The sequence below is a fragment of the Pantherophis guttatus genome, chromosome 6 (genome assembly GCF_059756535.1).
Source record: "Pantherophis guttatus breed Tessera chromosome 6, ASM5975653v1, whole genome shotgun sequence".
Lineage (NCBI taxonomy): Eukaryota > Metazoa > Chordata > Lepidosauria > Squamata > Colubridae > Pantherophis > Pantherophis guttatus.
Window position 1 is genome coordinate 98,532,842 of NC_142068.1, and position 23,466 is coordinate 98,556,307.

Genomic DNA, 23,466 nt, shown 5'->3' on the forward strand with positions numbered 1-23,466 from the left:
AATATCACATTAACATCTTTAACATTTAAAGGTTATCCCATAAATCTATTTACACAGTATACATTAACACAATTCCCAAAAGATATCACATGACCATATCATATAGCTCAATGAACTCTCAATTTTTTTTTACATCTCTAGCACAAAAACTTGATGTCCATTTTTTCAAATACATTCTTTGGGGGTCCAATGTACCGTAAATACAAGTTTTTAACAAATCCACTTTAACATCAAATCTATTGATACCATTTATAAATATTTTTAAAGACACAAATGCATTTATAGGGCATTATTGGAAATTCCAGTTCTTTAGTCCATGTTTGGAATATCCCAGGAATTTCTATTAAAAATATTCTTAAGATTTTGATAGAGATATATTTAGGTTTTATTTATATTATTGGTTTTATTTAGTCATGGATTCCAACAAATAAGAAAGTATTTCAGGTGCTTTTGAGGCAGCCAAAGCATCTGCCTCATATTGGTACCTTAGAACAGGGCTGTCAAACTCACGGCCCGTAGGCCGGATGCATCACACACTGGCCATGACCATGCCTGGTTTAGCGAAGGGGGGGAAGTCCCGATACATCACGTGACACCGCCGTGACGACATGAGTTTGACATCCCTGCCTTAGAACATACTTAAGTTGAAGATGTTACCACTGTTACAACCTGGGAGGACAAATTCAATTTGAATTAGAATGACGGAAATTACTAGCAATTCAGAGATGCAGATAATTGCATTTGCCATGATCAGGACATAATTCATCAAAGCTACCTTTGGGTTAAGTTGTAGATGACAGTCTAGGTAGGCCTGAAGATCTAGCAATAATGTCTGATCCAGAAAAAGCCAGATGAAGATACTTACAGAGAAATATTCAACAAAGAGGTGTTACATGGGAGCGACGAGGTGTGTAACACCTCTCCTGCGCGAGCTGCATTGGCTCCCGGTGGTCTTCCGGGTGCGCTTTAAGGTATTGGTCCTCATCTTTAAAGCACTCCATGGCTTAGGGCCAGGATATTTGCGAGACCGCCTGGTCCCATTGGCCAATGGGCCTCCTCAGGGTGCTGTCGGTCAGGCAATGTCGGCTGGCGGCCCCCAGGGGGAGAGCTTTCTCTGTGGGGGCACCCGCCCTGTGGAACGAGCTGCCTCCTGGAATATGACTGATCCCGGACCTCCGGACCTTCCGTAAGGCCCTGAAGACTTATTTATTCCACCAAGCCGGCCTAGCCTAAATGGTTCTTAATTGGGATTTTAAATTTTATAGACTTGGGGGTTTTAAATTGGGAAGCCAATGATTTAATTCTTTTTAATTATCTTAACTTTTGTATTGTATGTATTTTTAATTTTGGCTGTTCACCGCCCTGAGTCCCTTCTGGGAGAAGGGTGGTATACAAATTAAATTAATAATAATAATAATAAAAGGAAGGGAACGGGAGAAAAGGCTTAACAATTCCAGAATGTGGTGGTTTTCTCTTACAATTCCATCCTCGGGCATTAAACTCCTTATGGAGTGTATTCTGTTAGGGAAAGCAAATTTTAGTAGTAATACTAAGTAAACAGAGGTTGTTGAGTTGTTCTAGTGGCCTTGGCTGAGGAATTGCAACACAGGTTAAGTTTTGCTGCTTCTATAATAGGCTTCTTTTTGTATTCCTTCAGTCATGCCGCAAGAAGGGTCCAAGCTGAACCTCGGGAAGAAGATCAGCATTCCCAGGGATGTGATGTTAGAAGAACTCTCTCTCCTTACCAACAGGGGATCCAAGATGTTTAAACTTCGACAGCTGAGAGTAGAGAAATTCATATATGAAAACAACCCTGATGCCTTCACCAGCGATTCTGTGGTAGGTACAAGCAGGTACAGGAATGGACAATCTGGTAAATTTATATAGTCAGGCTGGATCTAGGTAATATATATTTTTATTTATTTATTTTTATTTATTTTTATATGCCGCCCTTCTCCGGGGACTCAGGGAGGCTTACAATGCGTTAAGCAATAGCCTTCATACTTTTGTATATTTTATACAAAGTCAGCTTATTGCCCCTACAAACTGGGTCCTCATTTTACCCACCTTAGAAAGGATGGAAGGCTGAGTCAACCTTGAGCCTGGTGAGAATTGAACTCACAGTAATTGCAGGCAGCTGGATGTTAAATGCTGCCTTAGTAGGAGGCATTAGCCTCCTACGCCACTCAGGCTCCATATATGCAAATATACACTCTTAACTTCTTTTCCATACCATAAAATCCCTAAAAGAGAAAAGTTGGAATAGCTGCATAAAACCTTTTGACTGGTAGCTCTAAGACCTGTCCTTTTGAAAGCACCTAGAATTGCATTTGGGGAAAAATAGTAAATTTGTGTGCATCAGAAAAAGAAAGCATGTTTCTATATTTTCTATCCTTCCATTTTATTCTGTAGTTCTGATACATTGTCAGTGGAGTACAAAAACTGCTTTTGTTTTTGTTTTGTTTTTCATTCATGGATCTTCCTCATTAGGTGGGGACAAAACATTGTTCAGTTCAACAGAAACAATTTCTTACTTTTTAAAGATTTGGCAGGACATGAAACATTTCTGCAAACTGCAATCACTTCAGAGATGCAAGCAGGGGTGGGATTTAGCCGGTTTGGAATGGTTCGGGCAAACCAGATGTTAATTTTAATCTGGTTCACCAAACCGGTTGTTCTAAGGACTGGCTGATCACACCCACCCTGACCCTCCCCTCCCAGGAGTCTCCATGCGGCCTGTTTTGAATGCGAGGTAAGTGCAAGGATCGCGCAGAGGCTCTGGGAAGGTGAAAGACAGGCCCATTTCCGGCCTCTAGAGGGCCTCCTGTGCCCAGGGGAGGTTGTTTTCACCCTCCTGGAAACAGGCCCGTTTCTGGACTTCTGGGAGGCCCATTTTTTGCCCTCCAGAGGCTTTCCTGGAGCACCCTCCTGGAAGCTCCAGGAAAGCCTCTGGAGGGCAAAAAATGGGCCTCCCAGAAGTCCAGAAACGGGCCTGTTTCCGGCCTCCAGTGCCCAAGGTAGGACATTTTCACCCTCCTGGAGACTCCAGGAAAGCTCCGGAGCCTTGGGAGAGTGAAAACGCCCCCCCCCCCGGCCGTGGTGCAGCAGGCCATGTAGGCCATGCCCCCATGGCCACGCCCACCCAGCAAGCGGGCAGCGAACCGTTTGTTAAATTTTCTAATCCCACCCCTGAATGCAAGTCTTATCTGAATTAGAAATTAATTTTACAAAATAATTGTGTTCACGCAACATTTAATCAAGTGAGATAAAAATCTAGCAAACACATCCACGTAACTTGTTAAGCTTGGCCCCTGTGAACCTTAATTAGGGTTTTGTGACTAGCATGTTGTACAAACCAGACCTATTTGATTGGTTTATAATGTAATATTTCATGTGAACCTAAGTAATTATTTCTCTCACAAACCCAGTTTAAACATGTGGTTGAATGCAGCTATTAAAAACTCATCAATAGAAATGACACTTCTAAGCTGATGACATATTTTAACTTGTTATTTGGCCTTGTTGAAGTAACCATAGGAATATGTAGGAAAGGTTGGCTCTTCCTTCCTTCCTTCCTTCTTTCCTTCCTTCCTTTTCTTTCTTTCTTCATTAAGTGTTGTACTTTATGATTCTTGATGAACATATCTTTTCTGTTATGTACTCCAAGAGCATATGTACCAAAGACAAATTCCTTGTGTGTCCAATCACACTTGGCCAATAAAAAATTCTATTCTATTCTATTCTATTCTATTCTATTCTATTCTATTCTATTCTATTCTATTCTATTCTATTCTATTCTATTCTTTCCTTCTCTTTCTTTCTTTACTTCCTTCCATCCATCCATCCATTACATATGCAGCTTTTTTCTAAAGTGTTCTCCCTTTATTGCACTCCCTCAGTGCAATAAACTGCAGTTATTTGTTTTTTGCTTTCTGAATTAGTCTAAGAATAGTAAAGGAAAAAGAAGGCTTTCAAAGGATGAGAAAAGATGATGTCTGACAAAGATGCCCAAAGACAAGAGAATTCAGAGTTCTGTGTTTCCTGTTTCTCTCTTTATTCAGGGAAAAGTTTGTTTAGAGAGCTATTATAAGGTAGGGCTCCCAATCTGGCTGCAAAAAATCTGATGCCAGATGAAACTGCAGCAAAGAGTCAAGAGTTTTGGTTTTTTGCTTTTTTGTGGTCATCTGGATTTTCACAGATAAGTTCTGGTAACTCTCTTATATAGGTTGTTGACTGAATGGAATATTATTAAATGCAGATTCATTTTCCTGCATTCTGCTCTGCATTTTCCTGCTCATTTGAGTAGCCTTTCAGTTGAATAGCCACTCTGCAACAGATGGTGAACCTTAAATGGGGTACGAACCTCTGGTATTTCACCCAGTGAAGCAGGAAAAGTCCCATTACCATAGGATTCCCATACCTCTGTGGTGCAAGAGAGAGAGATGAAAATACTGATTCATGGACAATTCATTCATTTCCAAATAGCACAAAATTTCAGCAGTAACTGCTGATAGAACTATTTCCTTATGAGCAGTGATGGGTTTCAAAAATTTTTACTACCAGTTCTGTGGGTGTGGCTTGGTGGGCATGGCTTGGTGGGCATGGCATGGGAAGGGTACTGTAAAATCTCCATTCCCACCCCACTCCAGGGGAAGGATACTGCAAAATCCCCATTTCCTCCCAATCAGCTGGGACTCAGGAGGCAGAGAATAGATGGGGGTGGGGCCAGTCAGAATTTTTACTACCGGTTCTCCGAACTACTCAAAATTTCCGCTACCGGTTCTCCAGAACTGGTCAGAACCTGCTGAAACCCACCTCTGCATATGAGGCAAAAGCATTGGAAATTGTTGAAATATGGTAGTTATGTTTATATTAAAACTTTAAATATTTTCAACATATTGGAATAGGCAACTGCAACCTCATAAATCATTATGAAGAGTATAAAAATAAGTAGAACTTCGTTGCTGCCTCTATTCACAGTACTTTCTAATCTCATTGTATATGGTGTGTCCATCACTGAGGACCTATGCTAATCAGAAGCCATAGAATTAGCATTTTTATTTAGTTCTAGGGAAATATATACATTACAGGTAGTCCTCGACCAATGGCCACAATGGAGCCCAAAATTTCTGTTGCTAAGTGATTTTGCCCCATTTTACAACCTTTCTTGCCAGCGTTGTTAAGTGAATCACTTCAGCTGTTAAGTTAGTAACACAGTTGTAAAGTGACTCTGACTTCCCCATTGACCTTGCTTGTTAGAAGGTTGCAAAAGGTGATCACATGACACTGGGACACTGCAACCGTCATAAATATAAATAAATAACTAAGATGTCAGGTGTGTGAATTTTGATCATGTGATCAGGGGATGATGCAATAGTCTTAAGTGTGAAAAACCGTCATCAGTCATTTTTTTCACTCCTGCTGTAACCTTGAATAGTCACTAAATGGACTGTTGTACGTTGAGGATTACTTGTACAGTACTACCTAGTAGCAAGCGTAGGCCTAGCAGTATGTTCCATGTATGTGCTTATGCCCATGGAGAACCCAAATTACACATGCACCAAAAGTAGACTAAATGAATTACTGGAAGAAAATGCAAAGGGTCTGGAGGCAACTCTAGCCACTCTGAGACTAAACCTACAAGACAAGAAACTCCAACCTAAGCAAGAACGGTTGCAGGAATTGTCTAGTCTAGTGAAAAGAAGGACTGTGATGACATGATAGCAGTGTTCCAATATTTAAGTAGCTGCTACAAAGAAGAGGTGAGTTCAACCTATTTTTCAAAGCACCAGAAGGCAAGACAAGAATCAATGGAAGGAAACTAATCAAGGAGAAAAGCAACTTAGAACTAAGGAGAAATTTCATGACAGTAAGAATAGTAAACAAGTGGACTCACCTTCAGAAGTTGTGGGTGCTCCATCACTGAAAGCTTTTAAAAAGAGACTGACAGCCATTTGTCTGAAATGGTATAGGATCTCCTGCTTGGATTAAAAGACTCCAACACCCCTTCCAACTCTGTTATTCTACTATTATGTTACTATTATGATGTTAATCATTCTTGGAATGATTCACCAATGTAAATCATTCCAAGATTGCAGCAAAATATATATAAAAACTCTAACTCTGCTGCTTTCCAGATTTTTACAGTCCAGATCTTAGGAAGTACTGCACAACCATCTTTTGGTAGATCAAAATCATACTTATGCTGAATCTTAATGGAGAGCAAAAATAATTTTGAAATATGTGCAATTTATTAACTTTTTATTCTTATTCATAAAATATGTATTTTTGGACTGCTTGATTGCTGAATTATTCTGGGAATTATTCAAATGAATGAATGCAAAAAACATGACAAAATCAGAGAAGTACAATAGTTGCTTAAAGGACAAAATCCTTTTCCCCACATAACACACAGCATAAATGGACATCAAAATCATGTCTCCAGGCCAGATTTTCAAGGCATGATGGGGCAGTGGGAAGTACTTTTCCTGATGACTTATTATTTATTTATCATATTTATATAGCTGCCCATCTCACAGAAAGTAACTCTGGGCAGCAGGCAACAATTATGCAACTACCCACTTCTTTATGGATTTGGGGGGGACTCAGGAAATACTGTCTTCTGTTTATAACCCTCCATATTCTTTTTGACTATTTCTTTAATATTATTTTCTTTCCACAGGAAAAAAAGTATTTATTTGCCAAGTTCCTTTTCTTTAGTCAAAATGAAACAGTAGCTTAAAAATAATAAACACAGAAAGAACTATTCAAAAATAATAATCTGAGCACACAACTCTCAGTGATGCCCCCCCCCCCCGTTGCAGGTACACATGTCCACATTTGAAAACTTAGCCCAAAAATTCCTGCCTAAACAACTTCCTAAATAGTAACCATGAACTTAATTTGGGGGGGAAGTTAGTGTGATGGGAAGGGAGCTTCAGCAATGGCTGCTCACTTCTCAGCCGTCTTCCACTTCTCAGCCTTCTTGCAGGGGATGGGTGGCACTCTTAACATACTTTCTCTACTGGCATATCTTGGGTAGGCAGCTTCTATCTGGAACCAAAGGATTTCTGGATATCTGGGTCCCAAGCCATTTATGATTGTGTAAGTTATTACTAGCGCTTAAACTGCACCCAGAAACAAACTGGCAAGTAACACAGCTCCTATATCATGTGACAAGCCTGGGATTATCCTCTTAGTATATGGCAGCTGTGCTTGTGTATAACTGAAATTTCTGGGTGGTCTTCACAGGCAATCCCATTCACAGCACCTCTGTTCAGGAGTGACAAGGGCATGATTGACCGTTGCCAGGGCCTCTTGTCTCAGGGACTCCTAGCACTAGTGCACCAGGCAAAGCTGGGCCAAGGCGCTCCTGTCCACCTGCTGCACCTGCAGAAGCTGTAAATCCAGCAGAAACCCTAGATAAATGCCCTTTGGGGAGCACAATCCCATCAAGAACTATTGTTGGGATTGTCTCACAATTGGTTGGTTTTGAATTAACAGAAACAGAAAGTTCACAGTCACTGCATCTTGTTTGGATCAAGTCTAATCATATTAGCCTCAAATCTAGATTCTACCATTTCTCCCATTTGGTTTTAGGTAGAGAGGTAGAACTAGCTATCATCTGAATATTGATCATATTGTATCCCAAACCATCAATCAATCTCTCCTGGTGGACATGAAATAGAATAGGAGAGAATCCAGCCTTGGGCCACCTGTATTGCTCGGCTCAAAGGCATGATCTCGCTTCCCTCTCCCAGACTTACTGAATTGCATAGGAGTCATACCCACTGACAACTAGGGAAAGATTATCAATATAAAGCATACATTTAATTCTTGGAATTTTATTTTTTGAATTTACTCACTACAATATTATGAAATTATTGTATAAGGATACTAAACTATAAAAGAATCCTGTAGATTATAATGATAATGTATCCTATCATATTCATCACAGGCAATACATATTTCTTTTAGATATTTACAATCCTATAAGAGCCAAGGAAGCTTGAAGCACTGGACTCAAGGGCAAAACTGTATTTTCTCTTTGGGGGTGTGGAGGGCAAGGGCTTGTTTCCTGTCTTTGATAGAGTGTGGGGATGCTATGGACACAATATATTTTGATTTCAGCAAAACATTTGACAAAGTGACACTAATCGCTCTCAACCTACTCCATTCCATTGTCCCGTCCTGATTTGGTTACTACAGTATGCCTCCCTTTAGGCTGTCTGCAGTGCAGATGCTGGAGCTGGCAGCATTAATGGTGATATAAAAATACTTGGATGCCTATACTCCTAGAAACTTCTGACAAAGATTCATTACTAACCAGACAGGTTAGCTGGTTTTCTAGATAAAGGTGGTTGCATTTAACAGCACTTATTTTTATTTACAATTCAAAAGCTGTAGTTCTTCCATTCATGATGGAAAAAAATTCACTTGCAATTCTGTACTCACAGACATAATGCCATTAAACACAATTGGCTTTTTGTCTCAGTAAATGTATATAAGTTTGCATGAAAAAATGTTTTAAACAGATAAGGGAAAAATAGTCGATAGTATTACAGGCAAAAAACATTGTAAAAGGTAAATTCACACTTTTATTCTGTTTAATATCTGATGACCACATGGTGTCACCCACAAAGTTTTCTTGGAAGCAATACAGAAATAAGAAAAGACCCTTAACTTTCCTTAATTTCATAGCATTACTTGCACAATATTATACAGTATGTATCTGGAATGCATCTGGAAAAAAACGGTAAAATAACCTCCCCTATACACTAAAATAACTAAGAAAGCATTGAAGTAGTTGAGAAGGCTGACTGTTGTTAATAACTTAGAGAGTAAGCCCTTACTCAGTGGGGTAGAAATAGAAACACACTCAATGGCCTCAATCATGAAAGGCAGTCATGCTATCCTGTCAGTGTAGCAGACCAGTCTCTCTCTCAGAGATGGCAGGACCCAGGGATTCCTTACCATCTCCATCTCTTTGAGAAGGATCATCTTCCATGGCCTAATTGGAAATGTTGGAAGTGAAGGGAATCCACTGCCTTGTAATGGCAGGAAATTGGTCACCTTTGTGATTTTTGTGTGGAGCTACGAGAAGTAAAATACCTGGCTTATGTCTGAAACAACATATGTCTCTCAGCCTGGTTATTTAATGACTAACTCAAACTCAGTCAAAACATGACAAAAGTACTAGATTTTAATGCATGAGGGTTAAACATGCAGTTGGACTTCTGTGTTCCTGTGGCAATTCCTAGAATTAAATGTGTCTATAGAAATAAAAAGAACATTTTGCTGTAGTTGGGAAACTACTCCTGGCATATAATTTGGATCATAAATCACTCTGAACCATGACTGGTTAATATTTGTTTGTTTCTATGTTAACAATTATAATACTACTCTTCAAATTAAAGTTTTTCCCGCAAAGTCAGTCAACTGACCTAAAGTCAGTTAAAGTTAAAATGTACTTAACAATGTCTATGTTCACACAACTAATCAATCACATGCAATAAAGTTATAAATAAATAAATAAATAAGAGCCTTGGTAGTACAGGGGTTTAAGGCACCCTGTTATTAAGCTTATTAAGACCAGCTGCCTGCAATTACTGCAGGGTTCGAATCTCGCCAAGGCTCAAGGTTGACTCAGCCTTCCATCCTTTCTAAGGTAGGTGAAATGAGGACCCAGTTTGTGGGGGCAATAAGCTGACTTTGTATAAATATACAAAAGGATGAAGGCTATTGCTGAGCACATTGTAAGCCGCCCTGAGTCTTCGGAGAAGGGCGGCATATAAATCAAATTAAAAAAAAAAAAAAGTTGTTTTCTGTCAAACTACAAATGAATTTGTAAGACTGAGTGGCTGTGGCTTCCGGCGTCCCGGTATAGTCATCTGGTGCCATCGCTGACTATTGGGGGTGAATCTTTGCCCCCCACAGAGAGGGCTCGCAATCTGGGTGTCCTCCTGGACTCACGGCTGTCTTTAGAAGAGCATATGACGGCCGTAGCCAGGGTTTTTTTTTTATCAGGTTCGCCTGATCCACCAGTTGCGTCCCTTTCTGGACCGGGAAGCCTTGCGCACTGTCACTCACACCCTTGTCACCTCCCGTCTGGACTACTGTAATGCTCTCTACATGGGGCTCCCCTTGAAGAGCACTCGGAGGCTCCAACTGGTCCAGAATGCGGCCACGCAGGTAGTTATGGGTGCACCTCGTTACGCCCATGTAACACCTCTCCTGTGCGAGCTGCACTGACTCCCAGTGGTCTTCTGGGTGCAATTCAAGGTGTTGGTCACCACCTTTAAAGCGCTCCATGGCATAGGACCAGGATATAGCCTCTCACCGACCAGTCCGCTCCCACAGAGAGGGACTCCTCAGGGTACCGTTGGCCAAGTTATGTCAGCTGGCGATACCCAGGAGGAGAGCCTTCTCTGTCGGAGCTCCTGCCCTTTGGAATGAATTGCCCCCGGATATTCGTAACATCTCTGACCTCCGGGTCTTTCGCTGTGCCCTCAAGACCCTACTGTTCCAACAGGCGGGGCTGTCTAACTGAATGATTTTAAACTGGGTTTTAATATTGGGTTTTAAAATTTGGCCAAAACTATTTAATGATTTTAATTAATTTTAACTATGATATTGTATATTTATGTTTTTAATCTTGGCTGTACACCGCCCCGAGTCCTTCAGGAGAAGGGCGGTATATAAATAAAATTATTATTATTATTATTATTATTATTATTATTATTATTATTATTATTATTATTATTATTATTATTATTATTAATTTCTTGGGCATTTTAAGTTGCACAATGCAGCTACAGTTCAAAGCTGAAATACATACACAAAAGGAGTTTCATGAAGATTGTTTTTCTGAGAGGAGACCATAAACCTAGTAATCAGATAAAAAGTATTACTCCTTTTTCTGTTGAGGTTATCTTTTCTTTTTATCTAGCTCACAATTTATAACCATCATCATCAATGTGGTGAGAAAGCGTGAGTACAGCTTTGCCAAATGCATCTACAAATCACTGTTTGGAAAATCTGTTGGTTATATTAATTACTGGAAGGATTTGGAATGTTGTATGTGAGTGATTCTTTTTCCACCTGCCTTGGGTCTCTCCCAGAACTCCATCATGTTCGAGGTCCTCCTTGAACTGTGGAACAGTTTGAAAAACCTTTTTCTGGGGTATTAAATATTCCACTAAATTTTGTCTCATGTACACATCTTATAAAACAGCCTGTCCATCTCTTCCAATTTTATTAAAAACAATAAAAACAAGACAGGCTGCTTCTTTAAAAACTATTTAAATGCAAACTATTTTATATTTGCTGTTATTTTTGGGGTGTTTTTGTATTTTGTTTAATTTTGTGGGCCATCCAGAGTCATGGAAGTGAGATGAACAGCTATATAAATTTAATGAAGGATAATAATCATAATTTCATCAACCTTGTCCGCCATTAAAACAAATGTAGAAGAGTACAGATAGTCTTCTACTTATAACAGTACGTTTAGTGACTGCTCGAAGTTACAAAGGCATTGAAAAAAGGGATTTATGACCTTTTTTACACTTATGACCACAGTCACATGATCAAAATTTGGATGCTTGGCAATTGGCTCGTATTTAGGACCGTTGCAGTGTCCTGGGGCCATATGATCCCCTTTTGCAATCTTTTGATGAAGCAAAGTCAATGAAGAAGCCAGATTCACTAATAACTGTGTTACTGTCTTAATAACTACAGTGATTCCCTTAACAAATGTGGCAAGAAAGGTCGTATAACGGGGCAAAACTCATTTAACAAATGTTTCACTTAACAACAGAAATGTTGGGCACAATTGTGGTCGTAAGTCAAGGACTACCTGAACAGGACTAGAACTGAACTTTAAAGAACCACAATCAATAATTCCTCCACTTGGAGCATTCTTCGAATAAAGTGTCAAGGAGACTATATATTCATATGATCATTTAGCTTGTTAATGAAAATATCAGTAATAGTTAACATTACTTTAAACATATTAAAATCCATTTTTAAAAATATGAAATTTGCATTGGAGTTGACTCAACTTTAGTCTCTTGCAAAATCCAGAATTGCACCATGATTTGTGTCATGCACAAAGAATCAGGACCATATGTTATTACGTTAAGTTGCAGTTTAAAGATTTATTGCTCAAGCCTATACATAATAATCTAGTCAACTAAAGTTCAATACTAAATTGGTGACAGATAAGAGTCAACGGAATTCAAGTGGGGTTGGACTTGGACCGTTATGGACCATAACGACTTTATGCTGATGATGTGCTTAATTCCGTCCCCCAACTCTGCCTGTTCTTCTTCTATAGTTTGTTTCCCTTGGAGTTCCTACAACTTCTACTTCCTCAGTTAATTTTTTCCTCTTGATCATGATTAAATTGGGAGAGCTGATGCTCTTCCTCTGTTCTATGAAGAAAAAAGCTGTCAATAAGCCAAGTCATGAATTTCCCAAAAAAAGGACAATTGGTAGAATCTTCTGTCATGTGCAAAATAATTATAGTTCCATAATACTTCAAGCCTCTGAAAGATCTGCATTTTATTTTTGGAAGTCATTCACATCTTCTAGATGCCAACAACAGTATTGCTTTTATTTGCTTCTCTACTCATTTTGAGCAAATGCTCTTTACAGCATTGCCATACAGAATGCTGAGAATACATTTAACATACTGTATTAATTTGGAATGCACATGTTTATCAAAAACTTGAATATCCCTGAATAAAGTGAGACCAATTCTTGTCATCACTGAAGCACAAAATGGCTTAATCTAGCATTAGCATTGATTATCTTAGTAGCTAGCTACCCAGCTAACTTTTTTTTATCTCTTTGCATTTCCTAACTATATTATGCACCTACATATTCTTCTTCTGTATTCTCATGCCTCTCTTGTTGTCCTTAAATAGGGCACTGATATAGGTATAGGTATAGGATAGGGAGATTCCCCAGAGCTTTGTCAGAATCAGTTGCTAATAGCTTTGTGCCCAGATTGCATATTCAGTGACCTGCTCTGAAGCTTTATGACTGGTGCTAAATGCAGCAAAGAGAGTATGATAACTCAGGCTTTGGGTATTCCATGACTACTCACCTATATTTAGCAGCCCAGATAGCTGATACTGGAAGCCTGTTTACAACCTAAAGAACTTTCTTCCCTAAACTGTGCTGCACATAGAAGAAATCAAATGCATGCATTCCTATGAGCAAACAGCAGTTTGTGAAGCAGGAAGAAGGGGGACTTCCACTTGGAAAAGACTAAATTCATAAATTACCGTATTTTTCAGACTATAAGATACACTTTTTTGTCTCCCAAAAGGGGATGAAAATGTCTGTGCATCTTATAGTCTGAATATTGCTGAAGTCCCACCAACCCTCTGGCTGTTTTTTTTTGCCTCCGCACACCCCATTTTTGGCCTGTTTTCTAGGCTTTTTTCAGCCCGTTTTTGAGGCTTTTTTCGGCCCATTTCGAGGCTTTTTTCGGTCTATTTTGGGGGGCTTTTTTGGCCCATTTTCCAGTCTTTTTCCTGCTTGTTTTCCAGTCTTTTTTCTGCCCATTTTCTAGGCTTTTTTTGGGCCAATTTTTTTTGGAAAAAACAGCCTGAAAAAAAAGCCTCAAAAATGGGCCGAAAAAAGCTTTGAAAATTGGCCAAAAAAAGGCTGGAAAAGACCCAAAAATGGGGTGCATGGAGGCCAAAAACTTTTTTTGTTGATTTCCTCTTCTAAATTTAGGTGTGTCTTATAGTCAGGTGCATCTTATAGTCTGAAAATACTAAACTTATCAGTGATAGCACTTCTCACTGTTGTTTCTTGAAGTCACTAATTCATTTGGATATGAATCAACATATTGTTCTCATCAGCCAAGCACAATAGGTTCAGTAATATTAGCATATAAAAAAGAAATATGGGATTCATTTTTTAACAATTATTTAATTTTGCCCCTTTCTTCTACTTTCTCCTCCTCTTTCCTTACATTTCCCTTCCATCTTCTTCCCCAGGATCACTTCCAGAGGTTTATCCCATCTGTTGGGGGACACTATGGAGCTGATTCCTATAGATACACTCATAGTGGTGGGAGAATGATGAGTGGTGTAACTGTAGGACCATATGGATCCACCAAACTGCAATATCCTCCCACTCCTCCTGCAAAGCCTGGGAGCAAAGGTGGAGCTGGAGGAACTGGCACTGGCCACAGCGAGGGATCTGCTGGCAGAGGGGGAGGAGTGGATGGAGGTGGAAATGGAAAGGAGACTGGGGGTGGAAAAGGTAAGTATTTCTTTTCATCCAATAGATGAGTAAAGAAAAATGCTTAATATGAAAATCCTGTTCTTTTCAAGATCTTTCTTAAATCTGAATATATCTGAAAAAATTTCACTGCTGACATTGTCTGAACTGGCTTTGAAGAAAAGGACATACCCGGTAATTCTTTTTTGACCACAATTTATTTATTTTTATTCTATTTATTTATTTTTCGTCAAGCATGTATTTTATGACAGATACAAGTGTAAACTTAATTATAGATACATGAAAAGGATACAAATTGGTAGTTCTATTATCCATATAGTTTAATTAAAAACTCTGGAGCTCTTTGGTAACCATTACCCTATTCAAATGAAGCAGCAGTAAAGTGTGGGGAAAGCTATTTGATTTATTGATTGAAACATTTAACTGAGATTCCTACATGATATGAAAACATTTTTGAAAGCCTGGAGTTATATTATATAGAATGATATCTCCTCAACCAAAGTACTGTATATTTTAAATTCTTTTGGAGAAAAAATTGGGACAAATCTAATCCCTTCTTTTTTTCCTGAAAGTTGCATGTACCTCTCTTCCCTTATCTTCTTAATGATGAAGTTCCCAAATTTTCTTAATTCACTGTGTCTTTACTAGTTCAGTCATTTTTTTCATAGCATCCATGTTCTAAAACTGTGAACTATTTTCAGCTAGTACTTTGTATGTTGCCTAACAACTGTCAAGTATCACTGCATCTCCCTCAAAAATATGAAATGTTCCACAATGCCTAGTGAGTTTGCTGAAGCACTCTGAAATTCTACAGCATAATTATGTAACCATGGTTTATATGTCTTTTCCCTTTTTCCTTTTTTCTCTAAATTAGTCCCATCCTTATTATTTTTATTTCTCCTTGCTTCCTATGATCTATCCTTAGCTAAAAAATTGCTAAAACACTTGTTCATTCATTCTATTCATTCTATTCATTCATTCATTCATTCATTCATTCATTCATTCATTCATTCATTCATTCACAATAATGGAACCCTGAATAAATCATGTATGAATTAAGTTTTTGCTACATCAGTTTTTGGGTTTGTGATGATATTAATGGGATGTTGCTTGGGAACAGGCATGAATATGGATTTCTGTATGTAAACAAGGGAGAACCCTTGTTTCCTAGGAGCTGAGGTGGCGCAGTGGTTAGAGTGCAGTACTGCAGCTACTTCAGCTGACTGCTAGTTCAGCAGATCAGCGGATCAAATCTCATCAGCTCAAGGTTGACTCAGCCTTCCATGCTTCCGAAGTGGGTAAAATGAGAACCCAAATTGTTAGGGGGCAATATGCTACTTAGTCTTTATTTAGTCTTTGGTGTAAGCCACCCAGAGTCCTCAGAGAGTGGGCGGCATAGAAATATGACTAATAAAATAAATAAAATAAACCAGAGGTAGTTTTCAGCAGGTTCTGACCAGTTCTGAAGAACTGGTAGTGGAAATTTTGAGTAGTTCGGAGAACCAGTAGTAAAAATTCTGACTGCCCCTGCCCCCATCTATTCTCTGCCTCCCGAGTCCCAGCTGATTGGAAGGAAATGGGGATTTTGCAGTATCCTTCCCCTGGAATGGGGTGGGAATGGAGATTTTACAGTATCCTTCCCCTGCCACACCCACCAAGCCATGCCATGCCCACCAAGCTACACCCACAGAACCGGTAGTAAAAAATTTTGAAACCCACCACTGGGGAGAACCCAAATGTTTTGTAGCAAATTATATTAACTTTTATATTATCAAAAAGAATCTCAAAACTATAAAAACATATCAAAGACAAGGTAGTAAACAAATTACAGTGAGTAGGTGTATTTGTGTACTTTGTAGAATATTTACTAAATAGTTAGAAGTAAGTGAAAAACTGTTAGGATGTGCAAATACTAACGCAAAGGTAGCTAGTTCATTGTCCAATGTGGAGGATGAACATTTATTGATAGAAATGAAAATAGCTTTATATAAGAGCCCTATTTGTTATCAAGGAGTGAGACTTTTGCAGCTTAGAGATCCATAAAAATGTGAATGGGGAAAGTGTAGGTGGTATAATGAAAAAAAAGTGTAAATAATGAATGGATGATGAATGTGGCTTGAACACAAAAGAGAGTAAGTCCATTGAAGTGGTTTTGCCATAAAGGGAAAACAAATAGGGATCAAATTGTAGAACAAATATATGAAGGAAGAGTGAGAGGAAGGAGAGATTCAAGGGAAATGTGGTTGAATTGATCTCATGAAATTTATTTATTCACCATATTTTGAAACCATCCATCTCCCTCACACAGCAACTCTGGGCTGTATATAAATAAAATATAAAAACATAAAAACAGTATATAAAAATGTTAAAAAGAGTAAGTGTTGAAAAATCAATGTTAAAAGTTAATTAAAAGGAAGGGGAGGGGTTTTCAAGGCACTAATCTCACATCTCCATGCTCCTCTGTGAGCCCCGTGCAGTACAGAGCCATGTTTTCACACTTTTCCAAAAGGCCAGGTGAGCGGGGGGCCTGTCTCATTTCTGGGGGCAGAATGTTCCACAGGGTAGGGGTGGCTAGGAACTTCCAAAAGGCATAAGAAAATTGAAAAATGTTAGTATTTGGAGGTGGCGAATCAAGGATGGGTTGCAAGGATAAAGAAATGTAGGGAGGCATAGTAACTTTTGTTGGTATAAACTAGATTTAGTTAGATTTCCTTTTTTTCTCACACCCTTAATTTCTTTCTCTTAGTATTTCTTGCTCCTTGTCTGTATTTTGTATAATACAAGGAGTCTTTGACTTACAACAATTCATTTAATGACTGTTCAAAGTTTTAACGACACTGAAAAAGTGACTTATTACTGTTTTCACACTTACGTATTTTGCAGCATCTCCATGGTCACATAATCAAAATTCAGATGCTTGACAACTGACTCACATTTATGACAGTGGCAGTGTCCTGGAGACATGCGATCTCCTTTTGTGACAAGCAAAGTCAATGGGGAAACAAGATTCAATTAACAACCGGGTTATTAATTTAACAATTTGCCACAACTTGTGGCAAGAAAGGTCGTAAAATGGAGCAAAACTCACTTAACAAATATCTTCCTTAACAACATAAATTTTGGACTACTTATGCTTATCACAGAAGAGAAGAGTGATATGGGGAGGTGTTCTGCCCCAGCTATGGACCCAAAGAACGCAGCACACACAAAGTCCGTACAAACCTTAGTTTACTAATTTAAATCAGTTTATTCCGAACAAAGGCTGTTAATTTAAATTCATTAACAGCCGACAAGAAATCCAAACAATAATAACTGTAATCTTACTGTGGTTGGCAGAATGCCCAAAAGCAATTTGCAGGAAACTGATAAGAGAAACAAAATCCAAACATGAAGGAATGTGAACAAATTGTCTCCTGCAAATTGCCTCAGTCATCGTCCTTCCTTAAATAGGCTAGAGGAGTGGCCAATTAGCCCCAAGCCTTACTCTCGAGGAGACCTCCTCCTGAGGAGCCACTCCTGCCTTTTGGCACCTCTGCGCCCTCATGCATCGAGAAGAGGCTCCTCCTCTTCGTCCTCTTCACTTATAGGAGCTTCTGGAGGTTCTGAAGGCCCTGATTCAATCCCCACCTCTGGCACCACTCCAGCCTCCTCATTGTCTGACTCGAGTGCCAGCTGCACAGGCTGCTGGCGCAGCACCACACCAGCCTCCTCGCTGTTGGAATCAGCTACTAGCTGCACAGGCCGCTGACGGGCCACAATAGGAGGGAGGAAAAGATATAGTTCATAAAAATGGATAATTTGTTGAACAGCATATTCTGAGCACAGACGTTAGTTGCTTTGGTTAAGTATATGCTTGAAAGAACTTTTACTGCCATCATTCACTTGATTCTGCATAGTACAGGTAATCCTCAATGAAAAACTATTCATTTTAGACAATTTGAAGTTACAGTGCACTGAAAAATGTGACTTTATGACTGTTTTTCATACTTACAACAGTTGCAGCATCCCCACAGTAACGTAATCAAAATTCAGGCACTTACTAATTGACATGTATTTATGACAGTTGCACTATCCCAGGTTCATGTGATTACCATTTGTAACCTTTCCAGTTGGCTTCTGACAAAGTCAACGGGAGAAGCCAGATTTGCTTAACAACGACATGATTCACTTAACAGCTGCAGTAGTTCATTTAACAACTGTGGCAAAAGAAGGTTGTAAAATGGTGTGCAACTCATTTAACAACTGCCTTATTTAGCAATGGAAATTTTGGGTTCAATTGTGGTCATAAAATGAGGACTATCTGTATTCATCCCTCAGTTCAGGATGTTGCTTTATATGTTTTCTCTTGACTTAAGTTTTCTTCTTTTCCTTTATATTATAGGTGAAAGTAAAAGTGGGAGTGGGAAAGGAAAAGTTTCCCTTTTTAAGACCTACATTTCTCCATGGGAAAGAGCCCTAGGCATTACCCCACAAGAGAAAAGTGAATTCAGCATTGATCCCTTGTCTAATGGCACCAAAGCTGACCTCTGTCATTATAAATCTTTCAATAGGTAAGGGAAAATGTGCATGCCCGAACCCCCCAAATGCAAAGCGTGCGTGGGCCCTGTGCATGCGCACACGCCCCACATGTGTCCGCCCCCCACATGCACCCCACCTCCCACATGTGCCCCAGCCCCTGTGCATGTGCGCATGTGCGCATGCCTCTGCACATGCCCCACCCCTGCACATGCGCAGCAGAGACCTGAAGACCAGCTGGCTGGTGGGAGGCATGTGCGCATGCGCGACAGAGCTGAACTGGGGCAACAGCTCACGTGCCCACACGCATGCCATAGGTTCGCCATCATGGGTCTAGGACAACACACCATAGCCAACTCACTGCAGCCAACTCTTCACGGCCAACTCTCCACAGGACAATTATTATTATTATTTATTATTTATTCAATTTATATGCCACCCCTCTCCGAAGACCCAGGGCGGCTGTATCCATGCTGTATTGTTTCATTCAGTTAATTTTACTGTTGGTGGCCACATTTTCCTCAAAATTATTACAACTCTTGTATTTCTGAATTTATTTTCTTTATTTTATTATTATTGGCCACAGTTTCATTGAAATTAATTTAACTTTTGTATTTGTTGAATTGTCCCACAGTGAGTTGGCCGCAGTGAGTGTTCCTATACTGTTAATGCTTTGCTTTAGCATCAGAACCAAATGGCAATCCAGTTAGAGTGAGGTGATAAACAAGCAGCTTCAGGATTACACTTGAGGGTAATGAACAGCCCATACCTGAGACTACAACACTATTCCCATTTTCTTTGGGGAATTAATGCTGCTTGGATTTTCTTAAGAGTTAAATTAGGTTAGTGAAACACAACAAAGACTTCTACAAGAGCTCTGCATTATTAGAAAGGATCCTATCACTGCTACTGCAACTCATGTCTGGTTTTCTATCAGTTTTCTCACTTCCACACAATGACTAAGAAGCTGGATGCCAGCTTTACCCTTGGACCATTCCCTGGAATAGCACAGATCAATCATATGGCCTGTTCTTAAGCTTCCCACCAATCTGAAAATACATGCCAGCTTTCCCTCATTCCTTCCTAGAACACCCCCTTTGTCCCTATATAGCTCTGTTCCCACATCTTCTTGTGGGAGAGAAAGAATTCAACATGGAATGAATTTCAAATTCTTAGCACACAAGAGATAGACCTCATCTTCTAGCACATGGGTGTCAAACTTACTGCGTCACGTTGCCATCACGTGATGTTTCACGACATTTTCCCCATTCACGGAGCTGGGGTGGGCATGGCCTGCATGTGATGCAACCGGCCCATAGGCCGGCAGTTTGACATCCCTGTTCTAGCACATGGAGTTAACAATTGGCCCGGAAGAACAAAACTTTTAGCCTTTCGTACTCATTCTCTCTGGAAGTGGACAGTGGCTGTTAATTACTAGAGTTATTACAATAACTAACTAAGTATAATAGATCTATTAGAACTAATAGAACTATTAGAACTAATAGAACTAAGTATAATAGTTAGAATAACTACATATAATAGATCTGACCTACAAGATTGTAAATCCTCTGCAGATCCTATACTTTGAGAAGAAATATATAGAAAAGATATAAAGAATCAACCGGAAGAACAATGGAGTATACTTGGAAAACATGTGAATCTGGGGAAATGTATATGTGAGAATATGTGACATAAAGTATGTTTTGGATACTAGGGATAGAACAACATAGAAAAATCTGGACTGCTTACATAAAATCCTCATTATAAAGAACTGCTTTTCTTCAGATCAGAAAATAAAATTCATTGCACTTGATACAAGGTTACTAAGCCCAATTTCCCTGAACAAGATCCTATTTGACCCAAATTAACTCCCATCAAAGAAGGTGCCTTAAAATTTAATCAGAATTTGCCTTGTTATTTCAAATGTCAGGAATCAGGCATCCTATAAAAGTGATAAATTATTATTTTTCTAATTCAGCATAGTGAAACATGAAAAATACATTGCCTCATAACTGTTGAAATCTTGTTTTACATTGAGAGCTTTAATGCCTGGCTTCCTCTAATTTAGTTTCTAATTAAGATGTACTTGTGTGCCAATCGTCACCAAAGCTATTCTGAATCAGTTAGGAAATAATCAGAGGGAGAAGCTGCAATGAGGTCAGTTTTCATTAAAGATACAGTAGTCCTGAAACTATTCTGTTTGGTCACATTATGTTGATAAGAAAATCCTACAATTATATTTTAAATGGAGAGGAGACCACAGTTTTAGTGGTCTAGGAAAAAAGGCATTAAGATAACATATACTGGAATGTTGTCAGTTGTCTTCCCTAAACTCTTGTAAAGAGTGAGTTATTAATATGGAAGCAATCTTGCTTAGTTTTTTTATGTATATTCTTTACTTCAGTAATAATAATCAAAAGGCACCTATCACATAACACCCCAGATTTAATAATTGTTGATAAGGAAGACAAAAAAGTCTGTATAGTGGCTAATGACAACAGAATAGAAGAGAAAGAACTGGAGAAGATAACAAAATACAAAGACCTGCAAACAAAAATAGAATGGCTGTGGCAAAAGAAAGCAAAGGTAGTACCAATAGTAATAGGTGCCTTGGGTACAATCCCAAAACAACTGGAGCATCACTTGAACATCATTGGCATTGATGGATTCACCATCAGTCAATTGCAAAAGGTGGCTTTATGGGGACAGCTTACATCCTGTGATGATATCTGTAACACCATCAAACATCCACATCAGCCTAGCCCAGATCCTTGGGAAGGACTTGATAGGTGGACAAAAATACCAGATCCAGTATGGATATCTGGCTGACTGCAACGAACAATCACTAGCAATAATGGTGCATTAGAATAGCTGCAAGAAATAATAGCCTGCAAGCAAGAACTTGTGGGACCATAAAATATACAAAGTAATAGAAAATGAAGAAGTTAAGTGCTCTGGGACTTCAGAATTCAAATTAAAAAGCATTTGCCACATCCTAGATCTAACAATTGTCAATAAGGGCAAGATAGTTGGAATAGTGGAAGTTGCCATTCCTAGAGATAGCAGAATAGAAGAGAAAGAATTAGAAAAAAAAATCACAAAATAAAAGACCTGACTGTGACAAAAGAAAGCAAAGGTATTACAAATAGTAATAGGCCCCTTGGATGCAATCCTAAAACATCTGGAGCACCATTTGAACCATCAGCATTGACAGTTCCAATTCTTTGAAACTTAGCTTAGACATATCAACCATCAATAGACACACAGAGATAAACAACATCTACATACCATTCAAAAGAAATAATCAAAAAGCCAAAAAGGGCTAAAACATCTCCTCACCAGCAATCAACGCCCAGATGAGTAGAGATCAACACCAAATTTTATAAAATAATAGATCAACACTAACATCAAATTTTATAAAATGAAATGAAATAAAGTAAAAAAAACTACAAACTCAGACAAATAAGCCAACAATAGACAACAGCCAAGACAACTTCCACCAACACTGACAGAAGCCACTAGTATACAAAATAAAAGCAATAGCGCATTCTCTGAGCAGTTTACAATGTCAGCATATTGCCTCTAACAATTTGGGTCCTCCTTTTACCAACCTCAGAGGGCTGAGTCAATCTTGAGCCCCATCAGAATCGAACTCCAGGCTATGGACAGAGTTTGCTGCAATACTGCATTGTAACCACTACACCACCAGGGCAGTGTAATGTATATTCACTCCCTTCTAGTACTGATGATGTTACCTAGTTTGGTAATAAAACATCTGCAAGAAAACAACCAAGTCAGAGTGCATCAAGAATGCCACTCAGTCAACTGCAAAAGGCAGTTCTATTTGGATAGCTTACATCCAGCACCAGTACCTTTAACATCATCAACCAACAATATCTCCCTATCCCAGCTTCTGGAGAAGGGCTTGATAGGTGGACAGAAATGCCAATCCAATCTAAAGATCTGGCTGTATGAGGAACCATAATAATATTAGAACATCTACCTATCCCATGTCTTTGGAAAAGACTTAATAGATGGATAAAAATGCCAAATCAAGTATAAACATTTGGCTAGTGTGCAATCAAACAATATAATTTAAAGGTCATACTCTAGTGCGGCCTTGATAATGTTTTTATTTATTAACTACATATGTAATAAAAAAAACTTTTTTAAAAAATGGGCACCAGCATGATTCTACACAATGTGGTAGATTGAAAACATTACTGATATTCAAAACTAAAATTGCCAAGCTACGAATTGATGCTTGTTTGTATTGAAGAACTGTTTTTACATTGAACCAGCATCACTGAATAGCTGATAATGATTTTGAATCAGCTACATCTTCCTTTTAAATAATTTTCTTAGAATTGAATGTGCCTTATATAATCTATAATGTAAATGATGTATGTTATATATACGTAATTATTATCTTAGTATATTTCTACACATTTCCATGCTACATTTATGACGGAGGATTTTGTCTCTCCATTTATTTATTTAATTTTCTGAAATGCACTCTTTTTTGTGAGAGAAAAATGGACCTGGTTGCTTAGAAATAGAACTAGAAATAGTTATTAATACAGGACTGGAGTGATTGGGTTTGTCAAAGGAACACGTGTAGCTAAAATCTGTTGATCTACTGAGTTGGTGGGAAAAGACTATATAACATCTATAAACCCTGATGGTTGATTC

At 38.8% G+C, this 23,466-nt stretch overlaps 1 protein-coding gene across 4 annotated transcripts in view; it reads left to right on the plus strand.

Moving 5' to 3' along the window:
* The window catches only part of MYOZ1 (myozenin 1), a 37,330-nt gene that overhangs the window by 13,292 nt on the left and 572 nt on the right, over nucleotides 1–23,466 (plus strand). For all 4 annotated transcript variants that reach the window (XM_034435274.3, XM_034435276.3, XM_034435277.3 and 1 more), the window contains 3 exons: nucleotides 1,658–1,839; nucleotides 14,013–14,280; nucleotides 18,641–18,809. In XM_034435274.3, the coding sequence (XP_034291165.1) occupies nucleotides 1,658–1,839; nucleotides 14,013–14,280; nucleotides 18,641–18,809 (619 nt within the window). The remainder of the gene's footprint in view (nucleotides 1–1,657; nucleotides 1,840–14,012; nucleotides 14,281–18,640; nucleotides 18,810–23,466) is intronic.